Below are 21,204 nucleotides of genomic sequence, written 5' to 3'. Positions count from 1 at the left end.
TCAGTGTGTGTGTGTGTGTGTGTGTGTGTGTGTGTGTGTGTGTGTGTGTGTGTGTGTGTGTGTGTGTGTGTGTGAACTGAAACCACCATTTCAGCTCAGAGCCTCTCAGGGAGAGACATCAGCAACAAGTGAATGACACTAAATTGAGAGATGAACAGAACAGGAAGGAAGATTGGGGATTTTCGTGAGAATTGAGTGAGAGAAAGCAGCTCAACAAAGAGAAGCGGTGGATGAAAAGTTGAAGAAGGGCAAGATGAGGATGGCGTGTGTTGGTTGAAGCTTTTTCTGTTGCTGCTTTAGGATGCTACGACGCCGAGAAGGTTCCATACAGAGGTGAGAATAATCTAACCCTATTCTAAATGTTTCAGGACAACTTTGAGTGAAAGTCTGAAGAGCTGGATGCTTCAAGTGTGGAGTCATTCCTCATGGGGGGACCTCGTTTGTTGCTCCAGTGTGACGAGTGTGTGTGTGTGTGTGTGTCCGGATATTTCTTCATGTGTGTGTGAAGAGGGCTTTTGGGTGGCACGTTTTGCTTGCTGGAACGACAACACACACGTGGAGGGAGCTGGGTGATCTCCACCGGCTTCCTGGGTGCCATTAGACCAGATAGAAAATGGAAAAGGTGCTACACCCCAGCATCCCACAGAGAGGTGACTCATGGCAGACTGAATCATGCTTCCGCTGGAGAAGATCATCCTAAAACCCTCTTGAAACAAAAGTAAAAAACTCTCCTCTGACATTTACATAAATACAACTCAGCTCATCATTCCAGCCTCAGGTCTTCACTTCTTCTCGTATTTGTCAAAAGATCAAGCTACAAGTTTCACTTTTGCGCTGATAACGTCCGTTTGTCAGAGAAATACTCGCTCTGACGGGCTGCATGCAAATCCACAGTCAGCACGGAGGAAATGAAAGCGGACTGGTAATGGGCAGCCTGTAACGGGGGCAGATGGTGTGTGTAAAAGGGAGAGTAACACAGAGGTCAGAGGAATGAAACCAGTTCTCAGGCCTGGGAGTCTACTGGGAGAACTTGCTGACCTCTGCAGTGTTTAAAACCTGTCAGAGAGATGGAAGACAGTTCATACTCAGCCAATTCCCATTAGTTATCTTTCTTTTGCATCCTGTTCCCCCAACATGCGTATTGATAGGCGAGAGGCTTGCTTGTGAGACGTTTTTAATGACGTCTGTAAAAACATTTTAGGATTAATCGAACTAAAACAATCAGCTATACCTTAGAGGTATATCTGTTAGCGTTAGCTAAAGGAAAAGCTTGTTGTTCCCCACTGAGCTCCCCTCCTATCATCTCTAACCTCCAACTACCTCCTATAAAAGGAGTGAAACTCGTGTGGCCTTGCTGCTTACGTTCTTGTTCCCTCCAGTTAATCATTTCACCCCCTTTGAGTCCTGGGTTGGAACACTTTGGAGGTGGCTAGCCTGAAATACAGAGTTTGAATCTTTTAAAATGAGTCTCTCTTACAGTTTTTTTCTCAATAGCTCAAGTAAAATTATAAAATTACAATTGAATAAAGACCTGTCTCTTAACTAAAGTCATAGCATGTCTCCTTTAAAGATCACATGCATGTGCTGTGTTCTCTAGTATGAATGAAAGAGTTGTTTTCTGTGAAGAAAAAGCTCTGGCGCTCCTGTTTCAGGGGGTAGAAGGTAGTCCAGGGAGTGGGGAGCAGAAAACGGCAGCATAAAGAGTCTTGCTCATTAATATTCATATTAAAGAAATGCATCGCTTCTGATTGGCTAACAGCAACATCACTCTTCTGCTGCCTTCATTCCCTCTTCGTTCTTGGGTAAAAAAAAATGCTAAATTGTTTTATCCCCATGAAAAACACGAGCCTGAAGAAGTTCCGCCATGGTGTGGGATTGTTGATGCTAACAGTTAGCTTCAAGGTGAGACATGCTGCGGTTTCTCCCGGCTGCAAGTCAACGCAGCCTTCTTTGGTTGCAGTCCAAGATGGACCACAAAGATGAGACGGCTTTTACTGACTCGATCATTTTATCGTGTTGTTGCTTCGACAGCTTATGCTGCTGATGAGGATTGAAGAGTATTTTCACATTCAGCATGCGTGTGAACTGCGTGAAGTGACCGATCATACAGCGAGGAACATAAGTGTTTGAACACCCTGCCTTTTTGCATGTTTTCCCATGGAGGGGTCTGACATTTACATTGTAGGTGCATTCCTACTGAGTTTTAGCTTCTTCCAAATATTCTTTATTGGATTTAAGTCTGGAGACTGCCTAGGTCACTCTTGAAACTTGAAATGCCTCTTACGCCGGGGACACACCGGCCGCGGAAGCGCCGAGAAACGAATCGCTCACGAAATTCGGCCGCTGCTCAGTTCAGATCAGACGCGCCCCAGTCGAGGCGCGCCTCGGCTCAGCTGTAGTTTTTCTTTTAAACACTTGGTGTACTCCATTTCCTCTCTGCCTTTTCTCAGCTCTTTTCCTCTACGTTTGAGTGTTTGTACGTGTGTGTGTGTGCGTGTGTGTGTGTGTGTGTGTGTGAACCTATGGTATGAGTTGTTTCTGCCAATTGAATCTCTTGGAACCCGCTCCAATTCTGCAGCTGTATCCTAGCAGTCATCCATCTTAGCTGCTTGCCTCAGACTTTCTGCTTCTCTGTCCTGTTTGCTCCGGTGAAAAGACACCCAAAACCACACCCCCTTCACGTGGTCACACACGCACACAAGTTCGATGTGTGTGTATGTGTGTGCGTGTTCGTGTGGTTTTTCTGCAGTGTCTGTTTACGAACACATTTGACTATTGCGGAATTTTATTTTGAAATGCTTTATTTTGTTAACTCTGCCTCTTACAGTATGTCTAGGTTTGACTTCCTGCCAGAATTGACGCGATTCACCCACGGCTCGTGAAAAAAATAGAGCCGACGCCGAAATGATCGCTGCACGGAGCGGGCTGGAGCGCCGGCGCGAGGCGATTCGCGGCGCTTCGGCGGCCCATGTGGTCTATAGAATAGCTTAACAAGGGCGCCGAATGAAGGCGGTCCCATTTTCGCGGCGCTTCCACGGCTGGTGTGTCCCCGGCGTTACAAAGCCACTCTGGTTATCCTAGCTGTGCGCTTCGGGTCATTGTCATGTTGGAAGACCCAGCCATGACCCATCTTAAATGCTCCCTTCAGGAGCTTGTTGCTCATGGCCCCATTCATGCTCTCCTTAATACCGTGCAGCCATCTTGTCCCTTTGGCAGTAAAGCACCCCAAATCATGATGTTTCCACCTCCATGCTTCACAGTAGAGATGGTGTTCTTGGCATGCAACTCCTCCATCTTCTTCCTCCAAACATGGCGAGTGAAGTTTAGACCAAAAAGTTTTATTTTGGTCTCATCTGACAACAAGACTTTCTCCCATGCCTCCTCTGGATCATCCAGATGGTGATTGGCAAACTTCCAACAGGCCTGGTCAGGTGATGACTTCAGTGGACAAACCTCCGTGCAGTTCATGTATTTTAAACTGTGATGGCGTAGCATCAAAAACAGGTGGAAATGAGCGTGTCAGTGGGGTTTGCATAAAGTCTTTTAAATATATGTTCCAGATGCTCTTCGGGTTCTGATACATTATGGGATGTGGACGGGGAAGAAAAATAGGTTCTTGTTTTATTAAATCACAATGTTGATAAATTTGGCAAATCACAATTTGACGTGTTTGAGGGTTTTATCAAAATATTTCTCAGAAGCTAATTCTCAAATTGCTTGTTATTTCAACAAATGGTGGGCAATCAGGCGGGGTGCAGTCTGGACAGAGAGCTAGTCCATCGCAGGGCAACACACACACACACACACACACACACACACACACACACACACACACACCTAAGGACAATTTAGACAGACCAATCAACCTAACAGTCATGTTTTTTGGACTGTGGGAGGAAGCCGGAGAACCCGGAGAGAACCCACGCATGCACCGGGAGAACATGCAAACTCCATGCAGAAAGATCCCAGGCCGGGAAGTGAACCCAGGACCTTCTTGCTGCAAGGCAACGGCTCTAACCACTGCGCCACTACACAGCTTCCTTTCTTTTGGCTCATTTTAAATATATTTTTAATCGTTTTCTAAATAATTTTTAATATTTGACATTTTTTGTTTGTGTGAAGCGACTCGTGATTTTTATCTTGACAGGCGCTATAGAAACAATCTTTTCTTCTACTTTTGGAGGGATATTCTCCCATGCTCTGTTTGTTGCTGACGTCACTGACGCTACCGCTTCGAGAGTCCGAAGGATTCGGGTCATCGCTGGTATCAGCGCCACCTCCGGCGGTGGGGCTGATCCCCAAAACTCTGAAGAAGGCTACAGTGATAGTCAAACATCAGCAAAAACAAGGTAGAAATAACACTTTTTCTGTGTTAAAAACAGGGCCTTAAATTCACAGCGGGATTATGGGTATTGCACATTATATAAACGATTCTCCCAAATTTGGTCTTTATAATGCGGGAAATTCCTGCATACAGCGAAAATGAGTGTAGGTGTAAAAAACCCCACTTCTGCTATGCCCTTCATGCGCTGCACTCTTCTTCTCCTCTCACATTAAAAGACGAGCTTCCTCTCTTGCTAGCAAACCAGTGGTTGTCATTAACGCCCGGAGCCAAGCTGGTTCAAACGCAAGGCTGACATTATATTACTGGAGGAGAACCTGCTCCCAAAATAATATCGCACGAAAGCCTCTGACAAGACATGTCAGTGCCGTGGAGAAGCCATAATACAGTTGGATGAAACACACAAAATGAATGTACAAAAGGTGATATCAGCCACAACACAGAAATTGTCTGGCATGTCCCAGAAGTGGCTCGCCGGGCCGCTAAAGTCAGGATGAGGTTCTATTTGTTCCCGAGCCACTTCAGGGACAGGTCAATTTCTAGAGTTAGCATAGACAGGAAATCACACACAGTTTCAGTGTAAAACCTCCTGTTTTTTTTCTAAATGAAAGACTATTACTACAATGCGATTTCATATCTTTGTAGATTATGTCAAACATGTGACCTTAAGGCTTATATACTCGTCGGAGAAGCCCCTCCGTGGCTGAGATTCTCCTGATGTGTACTAGGGGTTGCATGAACTAGTCGACTTGTCGACTTCACGGCTCTGTAGTGACTTTTTATGCCTGTCATCGACTAGTCGCTGTCACGTGATAATGACTGACAAGATGCAGTCCTCCAGCAGGTGATGAGCCCCTGCGTCGGGAGGCGGAGGCGACGCGCTGTGCCAGAGCGTCGGTACTGACACCGGCGGTAAAACGGACATTTAACCAAACTGTGACCTCTTCCCTCTTGCAATGTTACCTTCCCCTCACCCCCATCCTAATCTTAACCAGTTTGCACATGCAAAGCTCTGATCGTTGACGCGCTCCATCTGCGTCCTGAGCACCGCCAAATCAGGTGTCACCACCTCAAAAACAAATTAAACACGCGATCGTTCATGTCGGCTCATTTCCTTTCATGTTTTCTGTCTGTTATTTGTGCCTGATGCGTTTCGCTGCTGCGGAGCGAGGCGCATCACCTGTTTTGTCCTCCGGTGACGCACCCCCAAGATTCCACTATCTCCGCTCCGCTCCGGCACGAACTCCGCAGCAAAAACAGCCCCGTTGTAGTCGTCCGGCGAGCAGCGGCACTCCGCTGTTTTTGCGGTCGGTAGATCTTTTAGAACTGCAGTTCAAAGGTAACTCATGAGGTGAATATATATGAACCCAGGTAGCAGTTTCTCTTTAGGACTGAGAGGAGATGCAGGAAGATAATAAACAGACAGGACAGAAAAATAGTCAAATAAAAACAAGTTAGTTTTTGTACCTGCTGGTTGCAACAAACAGACACCATTGAAGGTAATCAGAAGTGAGGAATAGAAAATGAAATAATTATTTTAATGTTTAGAGCAGCAGGAACTCCGAGAGGCTGCAGGCGCATCAGTTTGCGGCCGCTGCGCAGGGGGAGGGGGGAGAGGGCTGAAGTAGGATGCAGAAACTACCGTTGTTAAAAGAGATGTGTTAACTTAGAAAATATGGGCACAATTTTAATTGTCAAGAACTCCAGCGAACCTACCAACCCCCCCCCCCCCCCCCCCCCCCCCCCCGCCGCCGCTTCAGGTGTATGACGTCATCAACGACTAGTCGAAGTCGACTCGACTTTCATTACTTGACTGTCGACTTAAAAAAAAATAAAGTCATGTAAAATATTCCGCGACGCCAGGGCCGTGCAGAGACATTTCAAGGGGTGGGCGATCAAAGTTAAAAAAGGGGCACAGAGCAAAACTTTTAAACAGATTCAACAGAAAGCCAGAAAAGCTTGAACCAAAACCAGTGATAACCCTCCAGTCAATGACTTGCTTGACCATTTGGACGGTAAAATCTGAAGGAAGACTGGAAAAAGCCCCCCGCATGTGCCTGCATGCCGCTGATGCTTCCAGTGTGAAGTAGGAGTAACAGAGGTTGGCAATCATGTTCAGCCAGAAAACCATGATTAAGCCACTCTGCTACCCTCTGCCTTCTAGGCTGTAACAGGCCGTCCCCGGAGCAAGCTGGAGCCATCTCCCTAGAGCAAGCTTTGACACCTCATCTGTTACCTGTCCATCTAAAAGACACACCCGTAACAATCAATAATCAAAATTTAATTGCATTGAAATGGATGAGTTACAAAAACAATTCATGATTATCATGATTATGATGTTAAACTTGACAAATTAAACCTAAATTGTTTTTTGTACCATGATGTAAACTTGTGTATTTTTGCTGTGAAGTGGGCATTTTTATTGGGAACTTGTTCCTTTCTGGAGATCGTCACCGTCGCCGTCTTCCTCTGCTTATCCGGGTCCGGGTCACGGGGGCAGCATCCCAACTAGGGAGCTCCAGACCGTCCTCTCCCCGGCCACCTCCACCAGCTCCTCCGGCAGGACCCCAAGGCGTTCCCGGACCAGATTGGAGATGTAACCTCTCCAACGTGTCCTGGGTCGACCCGGGGGCCTCCTGCCGGCAGGACATGCCCGAAACACCTCCCCAGGGAGGCGTCCAGGAGGCATCCTGACCAGACGTCCAAACCACCTCAACTGGCTCCTTTTGATCCGGAGGAGCAGCGGTTCTACTCCGAGTCCCTCCCGAATGTCCGAGCTCCTCACCCTCTCTCTAAGGCTGAGCCCGGCCACCCTACGGAGGAAACTCATTTCGGCCGCTTGTATCCGAGATCTCGTTCTCCCTCCTACCCTCACTCGTGAACAAGACCCTGAGATATTTAAACTCCTGTACTTTCTGGAGATAAGAGAGGAATTGCGATTTTAGTCAGTTACCTGTTTGTTTATTTATTTATTTATTTATATGGGGCTGCGCAGTGGTTAGAGCTGTTGTCTTGCAGTAAGAAGGTCCTCCTGGGTTCACTTCCCAGCCTGGGATCTTTCTGCATGGAGTTAGCATGTTCTCCCTGTGCATGCGTGGGTTCTCTCCGGGCTCTCCGGCTTCCTCCCACAGTCCAAAATCATGACTGTTGGGTTGATTGGTCTGTCTAAATTGTCCTTAGGTGTGTGTGTGTGTGTGTGTGTGTGTGTGTGTGTGTGTGTGTGTGTGTGTGTGTGTGTGTGTGTGTGTGTGTGTGTGTGTGTGATTGTTTGTCCTGTGTGTGTCTGTGTTGCCCTGCGATGGACTGGCTCTCTGTCCAGGGTGTACCCCGCCTGATTGCCCGTTGACGGATGGAGATAGGCACCAGCCCCCCGCGACCCCATGTGGAGAAAGCGGGTTCAAACAATGGATGGATATTTATTTATTTCACGTTTGGAGATTGAATTTGACCCTTGGCAACTATGTAAGATAATAATTTTTTAGAGATTGGACATTTCTCTATTTATAATCCTTGTTTCATTGATTTCATGTACTAATCTCATTTACTGAGATTCTAAAAGTGGGATTATCATAGGCTGTAATCTGTGTTAGCATTAGCCAGAGCATAATGGTATAAATAGCGTGATGCTCTGCCGTGTCAGTGTCACTTTATTAAACTATAAACAAGATGAAATTAGTTAAATGAAGGTTACAAAGTCACTGAAAAGGAACCTAGCTGGAGTGTTTTGCATAGCGCTGACTGATTGGTTGATTCTGTTCCCCGCCCTCCCCCCTCCTCCCCCCGCTCCACTCTCGTGGTTCAGCTGGGTTTTGTTACAAACAACCTGCAAAACAGTTTAAAACGCACCCGTGTGGACTGTACACCTGTAAGAGAGGAGTTGAGCCTGCGTAGGAACAGATCTGTAGACTTGTGTTCACAAACATGTAGCTGAAAATGTTATACGCAACTTTTTTTGTTTCATGCATGTGAGTTTTTCTACACATTTACCTTTATAAGTTTGCACGTGTCAGCTTCTTACCTTCTACTACACACACACACACACACACACACACACACACACACACACACACACACACACACACACACACACACACACACACACACACACACACAATTTTCAAGCTCAAATCATGTTGTGCAAACACAAAAGCAGATCTATAAGTTTGTGAACTTTGAAACCGATTAGCATTCATATAAATGTCTCATTTTACTTTTGCTTTCTGTTGCTTGGTGTTGCTGTTGAAGGAGGCATTTTGCAGCATGAAGGTGTTAAAACACAAAGGTAAAGGCGGATGTTCTTTATAACTAGAGACACTTTCTGATCACGGATCTGTTTGAACTGTTAACTGCCCCCTCGACACTTGGTAGGCTAACCACGCTAGATTCACGAACGCTGATGCAAAGCTGTGGGCTGGTGTGCAGGTGCTTTGCAGTCAACACTGTGAAGCAGCACACTTCTGGGAAAAGGCAGGGTAGGGGTCCAGCGGGGGGTGTGGGGGCCTGTGAACACAGATAATGCATCAATCGTTAGGATTCAAGAAATGTAGAAAATGTGTGTGTGTGTGTGTGTGTGTGTAGACTTGGGTTTGCATGATAGATAATGAGGGAGTGGATCATTGAAAGGTTCTTTATTTGCAGCCTGACAGCTTCCTGGATTACATGCAAAATATGCTCTCAAACATTACTAATACACACACACACACACACACACACTTACACACACACACACACATTTTACGTTTCCTCCTTTGTTCTGAGGAAGGGACGGTCTGCCAGAGTCACAAAAACAGAATTTTGGTGCCAGGAGTTACTTCCCTTCATTCCAATTGTTACCTGTTAGAATGGCACAGGAAACAGCTGAGGTGAAACATTTAGCTTCAGCCAACTTTTTCTGACAAACTTTGCTGTTTTTGTCTTTAAATTCTCACTTTCCTATGTTTTCCACCAGAGCTGACCATGTTCTCACCTGAAGATCTGACAGCCAGGATACCCGCGTGAGGCACTCCTCCACATCTGTGATGCTGCAGCACAAACGTCTTCTCTCCATGATGGAGGCTCAAACAGCAAACTACAAGCAGCTTTCCTGATAGAAACCCCTGCAGCAGACCTGTGGGGCGGCGAGCTACCTCTCAGCTTTAGGATGAACAATTCCAGCTGTCATGATGCTAGCCTGAAGAGTTACCAGCACCACGTCTACGCGGTGGTGTACAGCGTGATTTTAGCACCAGGCCTGCTCGGAAACGTCTTAGCGCTCTGGGTGTTCAGAATCTATGTCAGAGAAACCAAGAAGGCTGTGGTGTTCATGATGAATCTTGCTGTGGCTGACCTGCTGCAGGTAAAAAAATAATCTGCTTTTGCATCACAGAAAATGTTTTAAAGGGTTTAAGCGGCAACGCTTGACTTCAGAGTGTTCACAGCCAGGGCTTCACCAGAGCGTGGAACTGGTATAAACAACATAACGTGGTTGAATTTTTAACCTCAAGAGATGATGTCACTTGCTCAGGGGAAATACAGGATAGAGAGGTGTGAGTGAAGCAAATCTAACTTCAATAAGAACACTAAGTATTCATTAAGTGTGACGGTAATAATGTTAGCTGCTTAGTTGCAATTTATCTAAAATTATTTGACTTATTTGGGGAATGACCCCAGGGAAATACCAGATGTCACAGACAGGCATATAAATCGATTAAAAAGCAAAAATAATCATAGCTAACATTTAAAATCTTGTTTTAACTTTAATTTGTTTGGTAATCAAAAATCCCACTTTCTTATTTAGTTAACCACCATATTAGCAATTCTTATATGTTATATTTTAAAACAAGTTATAACAGGTTTATGTGATTTCTGCGGTTTTATTCTAGACAACTTCCATACCTTCCAGAACTAACCCTTTCAGTGCTCTTATCCCTTCAATGCAAATAAGTGATTGCTGGCCACGCCCACCCACCCTCTGATTGGCTGCGATGGGTTCAGGAGCTCTGGTATCGAGAGGGGCTCAGAGTAGAGTTGCTGCTCCACATTACTGGCATAAGCCTCCCTAAGGGGGCAAAAGATGGGAGTGGGAGGTGAGATTATGCTAATTGTGTTTACTGTGACATCACAATAGGGGACACTCTCAAATGGCTCATAAAAGCAAATGAAAATCTGACTAAAAAGCGGATGGATGGCTTTTATTTACATTTGGAGTGTTTACAGTAGCAGAAGACTCACACATGGTTGCACAAATATATGCAAACAGTGAGATTTGCATTTGTTCCGTGGAGTTGGTCCAAATATTTGCAATCAGGTGAGTAACAAACTATATTACTATGCTGCTTGGATTTTTATTTACCATGTCTGGAATGTTTATATTTTTGAAGAAACTAAATAGTGCTGATGTACCTAAATACAGCTGACAGGTCAAAGTAAGGACTCACTCAGAACCTCACCCGTAGAAGAGGATGGAGATTTATTTACTCAGCACTTTTAATAGATAAAAGTAATAATGTGTTTCATAAAAACAATAACAACACATTCCAACCGCAGATGGAAGAAACCATTAGGACCCAGTCAACTAATGGCACTTACACACCAGCACCAGCTCGGATGGAATACAAGCCTGGACCGGGTTGGGGGTGTTTAGGTTTAGGTAGCCTTGGACTTGGACAGCAAAGCAGGATGCAAAATCAGAGTCTCCAAAGCAAGACTGCTCAGGCCGCGTTCGTTTAAAAATGGAGACACCACCGATGTCTCCACGCTCTTTTTCCTCACCCACATGCTCGGAGATGTGCTCATGACGTGTGCTCTCTCTTCACCACGACAGACCGGTGCAGCGCCCGCACCGCTGCAGACGCAGCACCAATCCACCTGTCAATCTCACGCTCCATCTTTCCGTCACTCGTGAACAAGATGATGCTTAAACTCCTCCACCTGGGCAGGACCTCATCCCTGACCTGGAGAAGAAGGCATTCTACCCTTTCTAAATGATGATTAACAATAAACCATCCATCGTCTGAACCCGCTTGTCCACATAGGGTGGCGGGGGGTGGGGTTGCCTATCTCCAGCGGGCAATGGGCAATCAGACGGGGTACACCCTGGACAGAGAGCCAGTCCATCACAGTAACAATAAACTAATTTAGAAAAATTGTGGATGTTTATTGTTCTCCTGCAGTCTTTCTGACTTGCTCTCTCTCTCCTCAGGTGTTGTCTCTTCCTCTGCGGATCTACTATTACCTGAATGGCACCTGGCCCTTCAGTCACCTCCTCTGCCTGATTTGCTTCTACCTGAAATTTGTAAACATGTATGCATCCATCTACTTCCTGGGATGGATCAGTGTGCGCCGCTGCCAGCTCATCATGCGCCCTCTGAGATACAACTCCTCAAAGCAAAAAGGAGACATTTTCATATGTGTGACGGGCTGGTTTCTGGTCTGTTTGGGCTGCCTGATTTTTCCTCTGATGAGGAACCTCAGTTCAGACAGCAATTCAAATGATTCCCAATACTGTTTTGCAGAGTTGCCTTTGAGGACCATCAGTCCTTCAGCCGTCTGGGTCCTTTTGATAATAGCAGAGCTGGTAGGCTTCATCCTGCCCCTCGTGGTGGTGGTGGTCTGTGCTTGTCTGACTGCTGGGAGTCTCCGAGAGAAGACGGAGGGGGTTGTTCCAGACAGGGGGGAGAAGCGGAGGGCATTAAGGATGGTGCTAAGCTGTGCTGTGGTCTTTTTGTTATGTTTTGCACCTTACCACATCACCATGCCCATGGACTTTCTAGCCAAAGCCAACACCCTGAGCGACTGCTCCCTCCGAGATCTGGTTCTGCGATGCCACACCGTCACGCTCTCCCTGGCCAGCCTGAACTGTGGCCTCGACCCGCTCATGTACTACTTCACAAGTGATGAATTCTGGAGGCAACTGGGTAAACCAGAAATATCAGAGAGTATGATTCTGAGTAGGCGCCTGTCTTGTATAACCGGAGGGGAGGACGTAGACGATGACTAGTTTATGTTTCGATGTTACTGAGGAGTTATTCACAACCACCAATCCCGGTGCGTTCCCAGAGTGAAGGATATTCATGCATAAGTGTGTGAAAAAGACTTGAAAGTGTCATTTTTATTGTTCGTCATTGAAGCCTGTAGTTTTTTTTACTCATTTTCGAGTGTGACGTTTACGCTCACACATGGACGTAATTTTTTTTTTTGGGGGGGGGGGGGGGGGGGGGGGGGGGGGACATGTCCCCCCCACTTTTTCCAAAGTCAAGTTTTGACCCCTGCACTTTTTACCATCCAAAAACAATATTACGCTATATTAAATTGACACTGGTTGAGCTCTAGGACGAAGTGGAAAACAACCGTTTGTGTTGAAGCCTGTTTCGCATTAGAGCATACTGTAAAGATACCCCCCCCCCTCCATGTCCCCCCCCACTTCTAAAGTGAAAATTACGTCCATGCGCTCACATTTAATAAACTTTGTTTATTTGAAGAGATCCTTCCCAAAAAACCATTTTTCACTCATTATTTTTTAAAATGACTGGTCACTCTGAGTTTTTCATGCAGGCTGAACATGAAAATGGTCTCCTCCACCTCTCTCCTGCATTGGCTTCTGATAGATGAAGATGAAACTAGGATTTAAAAATCCTCACAGATCTAAGTCACACTGTCACATTCATGGATTCACCAATGGACTTGTGATGGGGAGGTCTGTTGTTGGTTTAGCATCCAGGAAACGCACATTAGCATTAGCATCTCCACCACACAGCAGAACTCCTCCAGGCTCGTGTTATTTGTGGAGATAAAACATCACATAGCAGAGGAAATGGAGTCAGTGGTAGAGTCACATTGCTGTTAGCCAATCCGAGGAAACATCTCCAAATATCAGGAAACAAGACTCCAAATCCTGTCGGCTGAAACAGACGCACCGGGGCTTTTTTTCCCCATGGTACAACTTACAATGTATTTATTCCTACTAAAGACCACTGCAAATTTATTAACTCATTCCCTGCCATTGACAACTAAAGTCGTCAACAGCGTTTTTATACGGGGCGGGCATAGGAAACGAGCTCCCGCACCTTGAAAGTACCTTGTAAACCATAACGGCTCTAAAGCTGATCTCCACCCGTGTGTGCCATGATGCAGACAATCCATGAATTAAGAGATCATTTTGGGAGGTCACTGTGCTCAAAGCCAGGAGCTAACCGAAAAAGCTTCTGCAGCTCACACTTCGACGACGGATTGTTAAAGAACAGAAAAAGCTAGAAAGGAGCTGTTTTTCCTGCTATAAGAAGTGAGTCTACTTTTTCTTTTGGTAGTTTCCACATGCGTTTACATGATCATAGAACACAATATTCTGTGGGTGTGTCCGAATCCACAGGAAGGATGCTTATGAGTACGGGTCCTCGCCGGTCTAGCAAGGCCGGGTCCTTGAAGACCGCTAAGACCGGAAGTCAGCGGCTCTGAATTCGGACAGTCTAGCCTTCACCTCTACGGTGACCCGTAGGTCTCCTCACGGCCGTGGCGGCAGCTACACGCAAAAGAAAAATGCTAAAGCTAGCGAAAATGGAGCAGGAATATTAAGGAGCTGCAGCAGCTTCACGTCCATCAGCAGCGTTTGTTCACAACCGTTTTCAGGTAAAGTAACTTTGTTTATTCTAGAAGCTTTCAGGACTTACATGTTAACTTTAGATGGTTTCATGTTTGTTTTAAGCTACAGAATGAACTTGTTAAACGTACACAACACATTACTACAGAGTATTATCATGTAGGTAATTATTATAAACCAAATGCATTATAAATGTTGAATGCAGTCGGATGTTTTCTAATGTAAATTGGACCTTAGAACTTATTTTGCATCAAATGAGGGTAAAATGCTTTAAAAAACAGGCTTTTTAATAAAATAGCATTGAACTGTTTTCAGTGTGCATTTGTTTATTCAACTTAAGCCTAATAATGATTAGATCTGTCTTAAAAATGTAAATTCTCTGTAGTTTTCCCTGCTGCTTTTCTTTAAACTGAACAGAACCAGTGTACTGCAGGTTAAAGGTTTTGTTTTACATTTTTCTATAAAAAAACACTTTTTAATCTATTACAGGTCAGCATGCACTGTGCTGCACATCTGCATCGGTGCTGGTGAAGTTGTGGGTCTGGAGGATGAGCGTGAGGAAGATGTGTGTGGAGGAGGTCAGTGGTGCTTTGTCCTGCAGGAGGTACCAGCAGACCACCACTGCTGTTAACAGGCAAGTCATTCACAGAGATGTAACAGCCGTCGTCTGAGCCAGCCCAGCAGGCCCTGTAGATGGACGATGGAGTGGACAGTGAGAGGAAGCGTCCCAAAGCTCTCTCTGCAGACCGTCCTGTATGATGTTCCTCTGACCAGAAACGTCCAGCCACGGGTCTGCTCCAGCCCTCCATCCACGTCTGGATCCTCCTGCAGCAGATCCAGCTGCACTGTTAAAGACTTCCTGCTCACTCCATTTAAATAAATGATCCAGGAAGAGTCACTCAGGTTAATCCTGCTTTAACCGTACAAAACTGGTCCATACTGGTTTTGATCTGTAAATAAGTGTAACCTATTATAAATAATCTTGTCTCCTTACCATCTTTTCATTTTCTGTTCATGTAACATGTTCAAAAACATCTGTAATAATAAAACTGGTGATGAAATCAATGACCAGAAAGAGTTATCAGTTAGTATTTGTTTTAATAAACATGTTCAAATATCAAACAGCTAAATAACATCAACATGATGACAGTAGAAGGCCTCTCTCCCAGGATGACCACCAGGTAAAGCCTCTCCTGACCCTGGACACCTGCAGTCCTACAGAGAAAATCAGACCACAGGTGACAAAAGGGCAATAAACACATTTTTACATTTTTCTACATGGGAAGATAAAACTTTTATTCTTCACACAAACTTTTTACTTCATTAAAACGTGTCAGCTGTGTAAATCCCTGAATGTAAAACTACTTTTCACAGAAGAACTACTGTGGTTGTGTGTAAACAGCTTCACTCTTCACCCCTAAGCTTAATAAAAACGCTTCTTTGCTCCGTTGTCCTTAAAACAAATGACAAGTTTAATTCGCTACACACACACACACACACACACACACACACACACACACGGGAATAACTGGGACCTGCGATACAAACTCGTTCTGGCTGATTTCTGCCTAAAATGTAATAAAAAAAAAACAAATATACAAATGAAAAATGTCTATAAACTGAACCGCTTTAAGCTTTTTAGGTTTCTACGGCTAGTTTTTAACAAACTTACGTTTAAAACTTTGTAGCTCTCCCCATTTTCTCTTCCTGTTGAAAATCCACAGCCGGCGTGCAAAGCATGCTGGGATAGCCTTGTTCTGTGAGGAGACAACAGACCCATCCTCGAAATGTGGGCGGAGCGAGGACGAGTTTGAGTATTCTTGGAATTCAAACAGTACTCGTCGCTGCGCTGTGACGTCATCGACCTCAAAGTGCGCTCTTACAAGAATCCTTCCAGTGGATTCGGACACAACCTGTGACTCTTCAAAAAAAAACAGTAAAAATGCTCTAAAATGCTGGCAGTCGAGCTTTCTGTTCAGATAACGGCTACAGTGAATGGGTTAAACATATGAGAGAAGGACCTCTTGAAAAGGCACCAATTCACAACAAAGTCATCTCCAAGTTCTTTTCATGAAGCTACAAGTCCATTTTTTCTCAGTTTCAATTGTCATGTCACATTTAATGCAACTATTGCATTCAGGACACAAATGTGTGGCGAAGGAGGTGCGAAGTGACAAGATCACATGTAAATGATGTTGATGACAGATGTTTCCCTTCATCACTTTGTCACAAGTTTGTCAGTTCTGATTAAACAACTTTAGAATCTGCATGCACATGCTAACGTGTAGCATTCATGTTACCCGTGTGCTACTTTACACCTGTTTCTGGTCATGCATTCTGGTATATTATTCACATTTGAGTCTGGTGGTAGTCCATTTTAAACGATACTGTGAGCAACTAAGTCAAATAATAGATTCCCAGCAAAAAACAAACCAACAAACAAAAAATAAACTGGGCTTGGGTTGTAATTGAAAACTTGAGATGCTATAGTATAAGGAGATATCTGAAGATCTGGGTCTTCAAGAGTTTCTTAGAGACACAGCATGGTTGCCTGTGATCTGGTAGCACTCAATAGGTCATTGCACCATCATAGAGAAATGCTGGAAAAGAGTATGAATTGCATGGTGTCGGTACTGCCAGCCGACAATCCTGTGATGATCGGAGTGACCGTGTCACGATTTGAGGATGGTTAGGACCCAAAATGCAGATTACCCCAGAAGACAATAGGCAGGAGCGTTTTAAAAATAAATCCTTTATTTAGGATGATGAACTAAAAATCCAAAGGGGCAGGAAGCCAAAAACAAAAATCCTGAATCAGGAGAACAAAAGCGCACTTAGAGCACAAACCTGGGGAGGAGACACAAAGCTCACACAGAGCACCAAAACAATGCTGACAACAACAATGGACCAACAAGACACTGAGACAAGACAGGGTTGTATACACTGGGCATGATGGGAGGCAGATGGGCTGCAGGTGTGTGGAGAGAGAACCAGGTGAAAGCAATTAACTAATCAGGAAGGAAACTAACATGACCTAAGAGTAGAGTAAAAAACCTAAAGACGAGATGAGTAGCAAAATAACTAATATTCTAAGGGGAAGGGAAACTACAAAAACCTGTGGAAAAAACACACTAAAGAGACTAATACAATGAGAAGCTGAACCTATAAAAAACTGTAGAGGGGTGACTGGGGGGAGATTGAAGGTACACAGGACCTGGGAGGGAATATCTGGAGAGCTGAAGACCAGGGGACACATGAGGAACACAAAGAGACACATTAGGGGGATTCTTAGGGGGGAATGGAGCACACAAGGAGACACACGAGGGAGATGCAGACACAGACCATGACAGATCGGGATTTTTGTTTAAGCCTTTACAATGAGGTGAGGGTGGATGTGTGCTCTTTTAGGGTGATTGAGATGTGACACACTATTCTGGATCGTTTGTAGAAATTTCACTGATGAAACAAAATAAACAGCAAGTGTCTAGATTAAAGATAATAAGGCAAGAAAGAGAACTGAAATGTTAATTTGTTTGGATACGTATGTCCAAATCTGAGGTCCAGGTTCTCAGTATGAAATGTATAGATCCTCCAGCATGGGGGTGAGGTCTTGCCTCACATGGAGGAGATTAAAGTAGCAATATGTGAGAATTTTACAATGAATGATCACAAAACAGTCTACTGTCTCAATCATCTGCAGGTGGGTGGTCACCACCAGGTTTTCTCCTTTTAAAATGGTCTGACAGACGTAGACACTGTTTAAAATCTGTGTGGCCATCTGACACTAGTAGGCTAAAAGCTCCATAATTAAAAAGAACTGAAGCCAGTAACAGGAATGACCCAGAAGTTGTTTCTTGTACCACCTAAGAAGGGTAAAGCAGGCTAGAAGCTAACGTTGAGCTAACAATGCTAATGGTGGATTTGACTCGAACATTGACTGAAAATATCTTAAGCAGTGGCACCCCCATGGGGTGGCCATTTCAAAAAATATATGTTTCTGCTGCTCACCAAAAAATTAAAAAATAAAGTTTATATCGCCATTGTTCTTTGTGAAGACAGCAATAGATGAATTTAACACAAAAAAAAAAGTCTAAAAAGAAAAACATTTTAAATACCTGAAGAAGTTTTCTGAAATGTTTGTGTTTCTGAAGTGTTTTGGACACATATTGTTTTTTAATAAAAAAGAATAGAGGAGCAATGTGATGCATCGCTACAGGCTAAACTCTCCCAGAGTTACCACAAGGACCAATTTGGTTTGCCACCCCAAAATGTTCTTTGGCCCCGTCTAGCCACATTTATAAACATTTTCTGGGGGCGCCTCTGATCTTAGGCTACTTTTTCAATTACCAACAACTAAATATTACAGTGAAATGTATGTGTGAAGTGAATAAAGAATCAGCCGTGGCGTTTTACCCCCTTTAATAAGCCGTTCAGAACTATAACAGCAAGACGGCAAACAACTACACTTCCTCTTAATGCAGGAGGCTTACTACCATAATAAGTGTAGTAGGTGCTCCACAGTAAAACACCCAAGAGTGCAAACACCAGATAACGCTTTTATAAACAAATAAACTCACTGTTTATAACTTGTCTTTGCTCATCATCAAGAATCTACTGGCGCTGATCCGTAACTGGCAACAGTTAAGAAACTCACGAAAAAGGAGTGAGAAACTGACTTTTTGTTTAGAAAAATGGACTGCAGTACCCACATTTGACTACAAGATGTCAATCCTTCTTATTGCACTTTTAAGTATCACAGAGGTCAGCACTGACAGAGGGAGCAGGCGAATGGGTGGATTGGGGCAGTGTCTTCAGTGATGTGGATGCTGAACTGGTCTATTCTGGTGCAGATGGAGCTAACCCAAAATATAAAGCTCAACAGGGTGGAAAGGCTCAGCCTTATAGGGTGCACCCTAGACATTTTAAGGCCCCTCCTGCAAACAAGGCGATCTTTATGAGCTTTACATCTTTTGAGACACTTTTGTATGTTTCAAACATTTATTGTGAAGGACTGACTTTTGTTATTTTTGTCTATTGTGAATGGTGCTGTAGATGTAGCCCAAGGACTTCTCGTATTCAATAAAATGCCTAATTACATTGTAAAGAAACTGTGATGGTCAAAAAAGATGGTTAAGACTATAACACCTTCTATTTCTGTGCACATCTGCAGATTCTGCAGTCCTCTGATGGTAATGTAACTTTGTTACGTGATGTATTAGTATCTGTCTGTTGGATCTTCAGTGTTAAATAATAAGGTTAAAATAAATCAAACACTTAAAATGCACTGCCCAGCCAAAAACAAGTGGCCACCTGGATTTAACTAAGCATAAAGGTACGAGCCTCATTTTGGATAATTACTGCATGGGTGATTATCTTTCAGCTGCAACAAGTGATCTAACCCCAACTGGTGCAATGAGTTGCTTCTCATTTCTTAAACAACCATGTGGAAAGACACGTCTGGTGGTCGTGGAAAAGATGTTAATCAGTGTGAGAAGTGTCAGATCATTAGCATGCATCAAGCAGAGAAAACGTCTAAGGAGATGCAGAAATGACTAAAATTGGGTTAAGAACTATCCAACGCATTATTAAAAACTGGTCTGATGAGTCCAGATGGACCTGTTCCAGAGTGATGGTGCATCAGGGTAAGAAGAGAGGCCGATGAAGTGATGCGCCCATCCTGCCGAGTGCCTACTCTACAAGCAGGTGGGGGCAGTGCTATGATTTGGGCTTGCTGCAGTTGGTCAGGTCTAAGATCAGCAACAGAATGTGCTCCAAGAATGAGGTCAGCTGACTACCTGACTATACTGAATGACCAGGTTACTCCATCTTCCCTGATTCAATTCAATTCAACTGAAGTTTATTTATTAAGCGCCAAATCACGACAAGAGTCGTCTCAAGGCACTTCACTTGTTAAACATTCCAGTACAGGTCAGTTCATTAAGCCAATCAGTAAAAAGTTTCCTATATAAGGAACCCAGCAAATTGCATCGAGTCACTGACTAGTGTCAGTGACTTTACAGCAATCCTCATACTAAGCAAGCATTTAGCGACTGTGGAGAGGAAAACTCCCTTTTAACAGGAAGAAACCTCCAGAGAATCCTTGCTCAGTATAAGCAGCCATCCTCCACGACTCACTGGGGATCGAGAAGACAGAGCAGACACACACACACACACACACACACACACACACACACACACACACACACACACACACACACACACGCACGCACGCACGCACGCACGCACGCACGCACACACACACACACACACACACACACACACACACATACACCAAGTAATGTGTCTATGGTTATATTGTGATTTCTTAGTAAATATTCTATTTGGTGAGGGATAAACTTTATTGTATTTATCCTAGTGAATCTATAATTAAACTGGAAAACTAGTATTAGCACATCCAACGCCAAAGAAAGTAAAATGTCATTATCAGGAGAGGGGAGAATGTTTAAGTGGTTAGCAGCAGTGTACTAGTTCATGGCCCCCTCCATGAGGCCACCACAGCTCAGCAGAACATCATTGTATTTCCTTCTGGGCAGAAAAACACTTAAAGAAATAAAATTAACAGCTGAAATAGCAGGAAATAATACAGATAAAGAGCAGATTGTAGAAGAAAGTTAAAAATATCTATACAGAACCAACGCTTATGTATCGTCAGCATATACTGTCCAAATATTGATGACCCTCCATTCTTTCATAATTTTTTCTCTGTACTCTCCGAACACTTGGACTGTCCACTTATACTTGGAGGTGATTTTAATTTTTGGATGAATTCCTTAACAGACTGGCTCAGCACAGCTGGGACTCAGCGCAATTGGCAATCCACTAACATAGTTAAACAGTACATGAGTGATTATGGGCTTTGTGATGCATGGCGATCTCTTCATCCTAACCGTAGAGAGTATACTTTTTTTTCACAAGCCTATCACTCTCATTCACGTTTGGATTATTTTCTAGTCAGCAGCTCATTGTTGGCTGACATTTCAGACACTGAGATACACCCCATAGTTGTCAGCGACCATGCTCCGGTTTCTTTAACTCTGGTAAATAAAAAGACAATCCCACCAAGCAAAAACTGGAGGTTTAATACATCACTGCTTAAAGACGAAGGTTTTATAGAATTTTTTAAAAAGGAGTGGGCTTTATATTTAGAACATAATGACCTGCCTGGAACATCAGCATCTGTTCTTTGGGAGGCAGGAAAGGCAGTGATAAGAGGTAAAATAATCTCTTTCTCATCACATAAGAAAAAAACGGAAAACAAACATATTCA

The 21,204-nt window shown here is 44.1% G+C and overlaps 1 protein-coding gene across 1 annotated transcript; it reads left to right on the top strand.

Annotated features, from left to right (window-relative positions):
- Positions 1–9: 9 nt before the first annotated feature.
- Positions 10–12,499, top strand: gpr174 (G protein-coupled receptor 174). The gene is made up of 3 exons (XM_015943806.3): positions 10–333; positions 9,291–9,677; positions 11,523–12,499. Exons 2-3 carry the CDS (start codon positions 9,483–9,485, stop codon positions 12,318–12,320), a joined length of 993 nt encoding a protein of 330 aa, XP_015799292.1. The 5' UTR covers positions 10–333; positions 9,291–9,482; the 3' UTR covers positions 12,321–12,499.
- Positions 12,500–21,204: the final 8,705 nt, after the last annotated feature.

This window comes from Nothobranchius furzeri, chromosome 1 (assembly GCF_043380555.1).
Source record: "Nothobranchius furzeri strain GRZ-AD chromosome 1, NfurGRZ-RIMD1, whole genome shotgun sequence".
NCBI lineage: Eukaryota > Metazoa > Chordata > Actinopteri > Cyprinodontiformes > Nothobranchiidae > Nothobranchius > Nothobranchius furzeri.
This window is presented reverse-complemented; position numbering and strand designations above follow the sequence as displayed.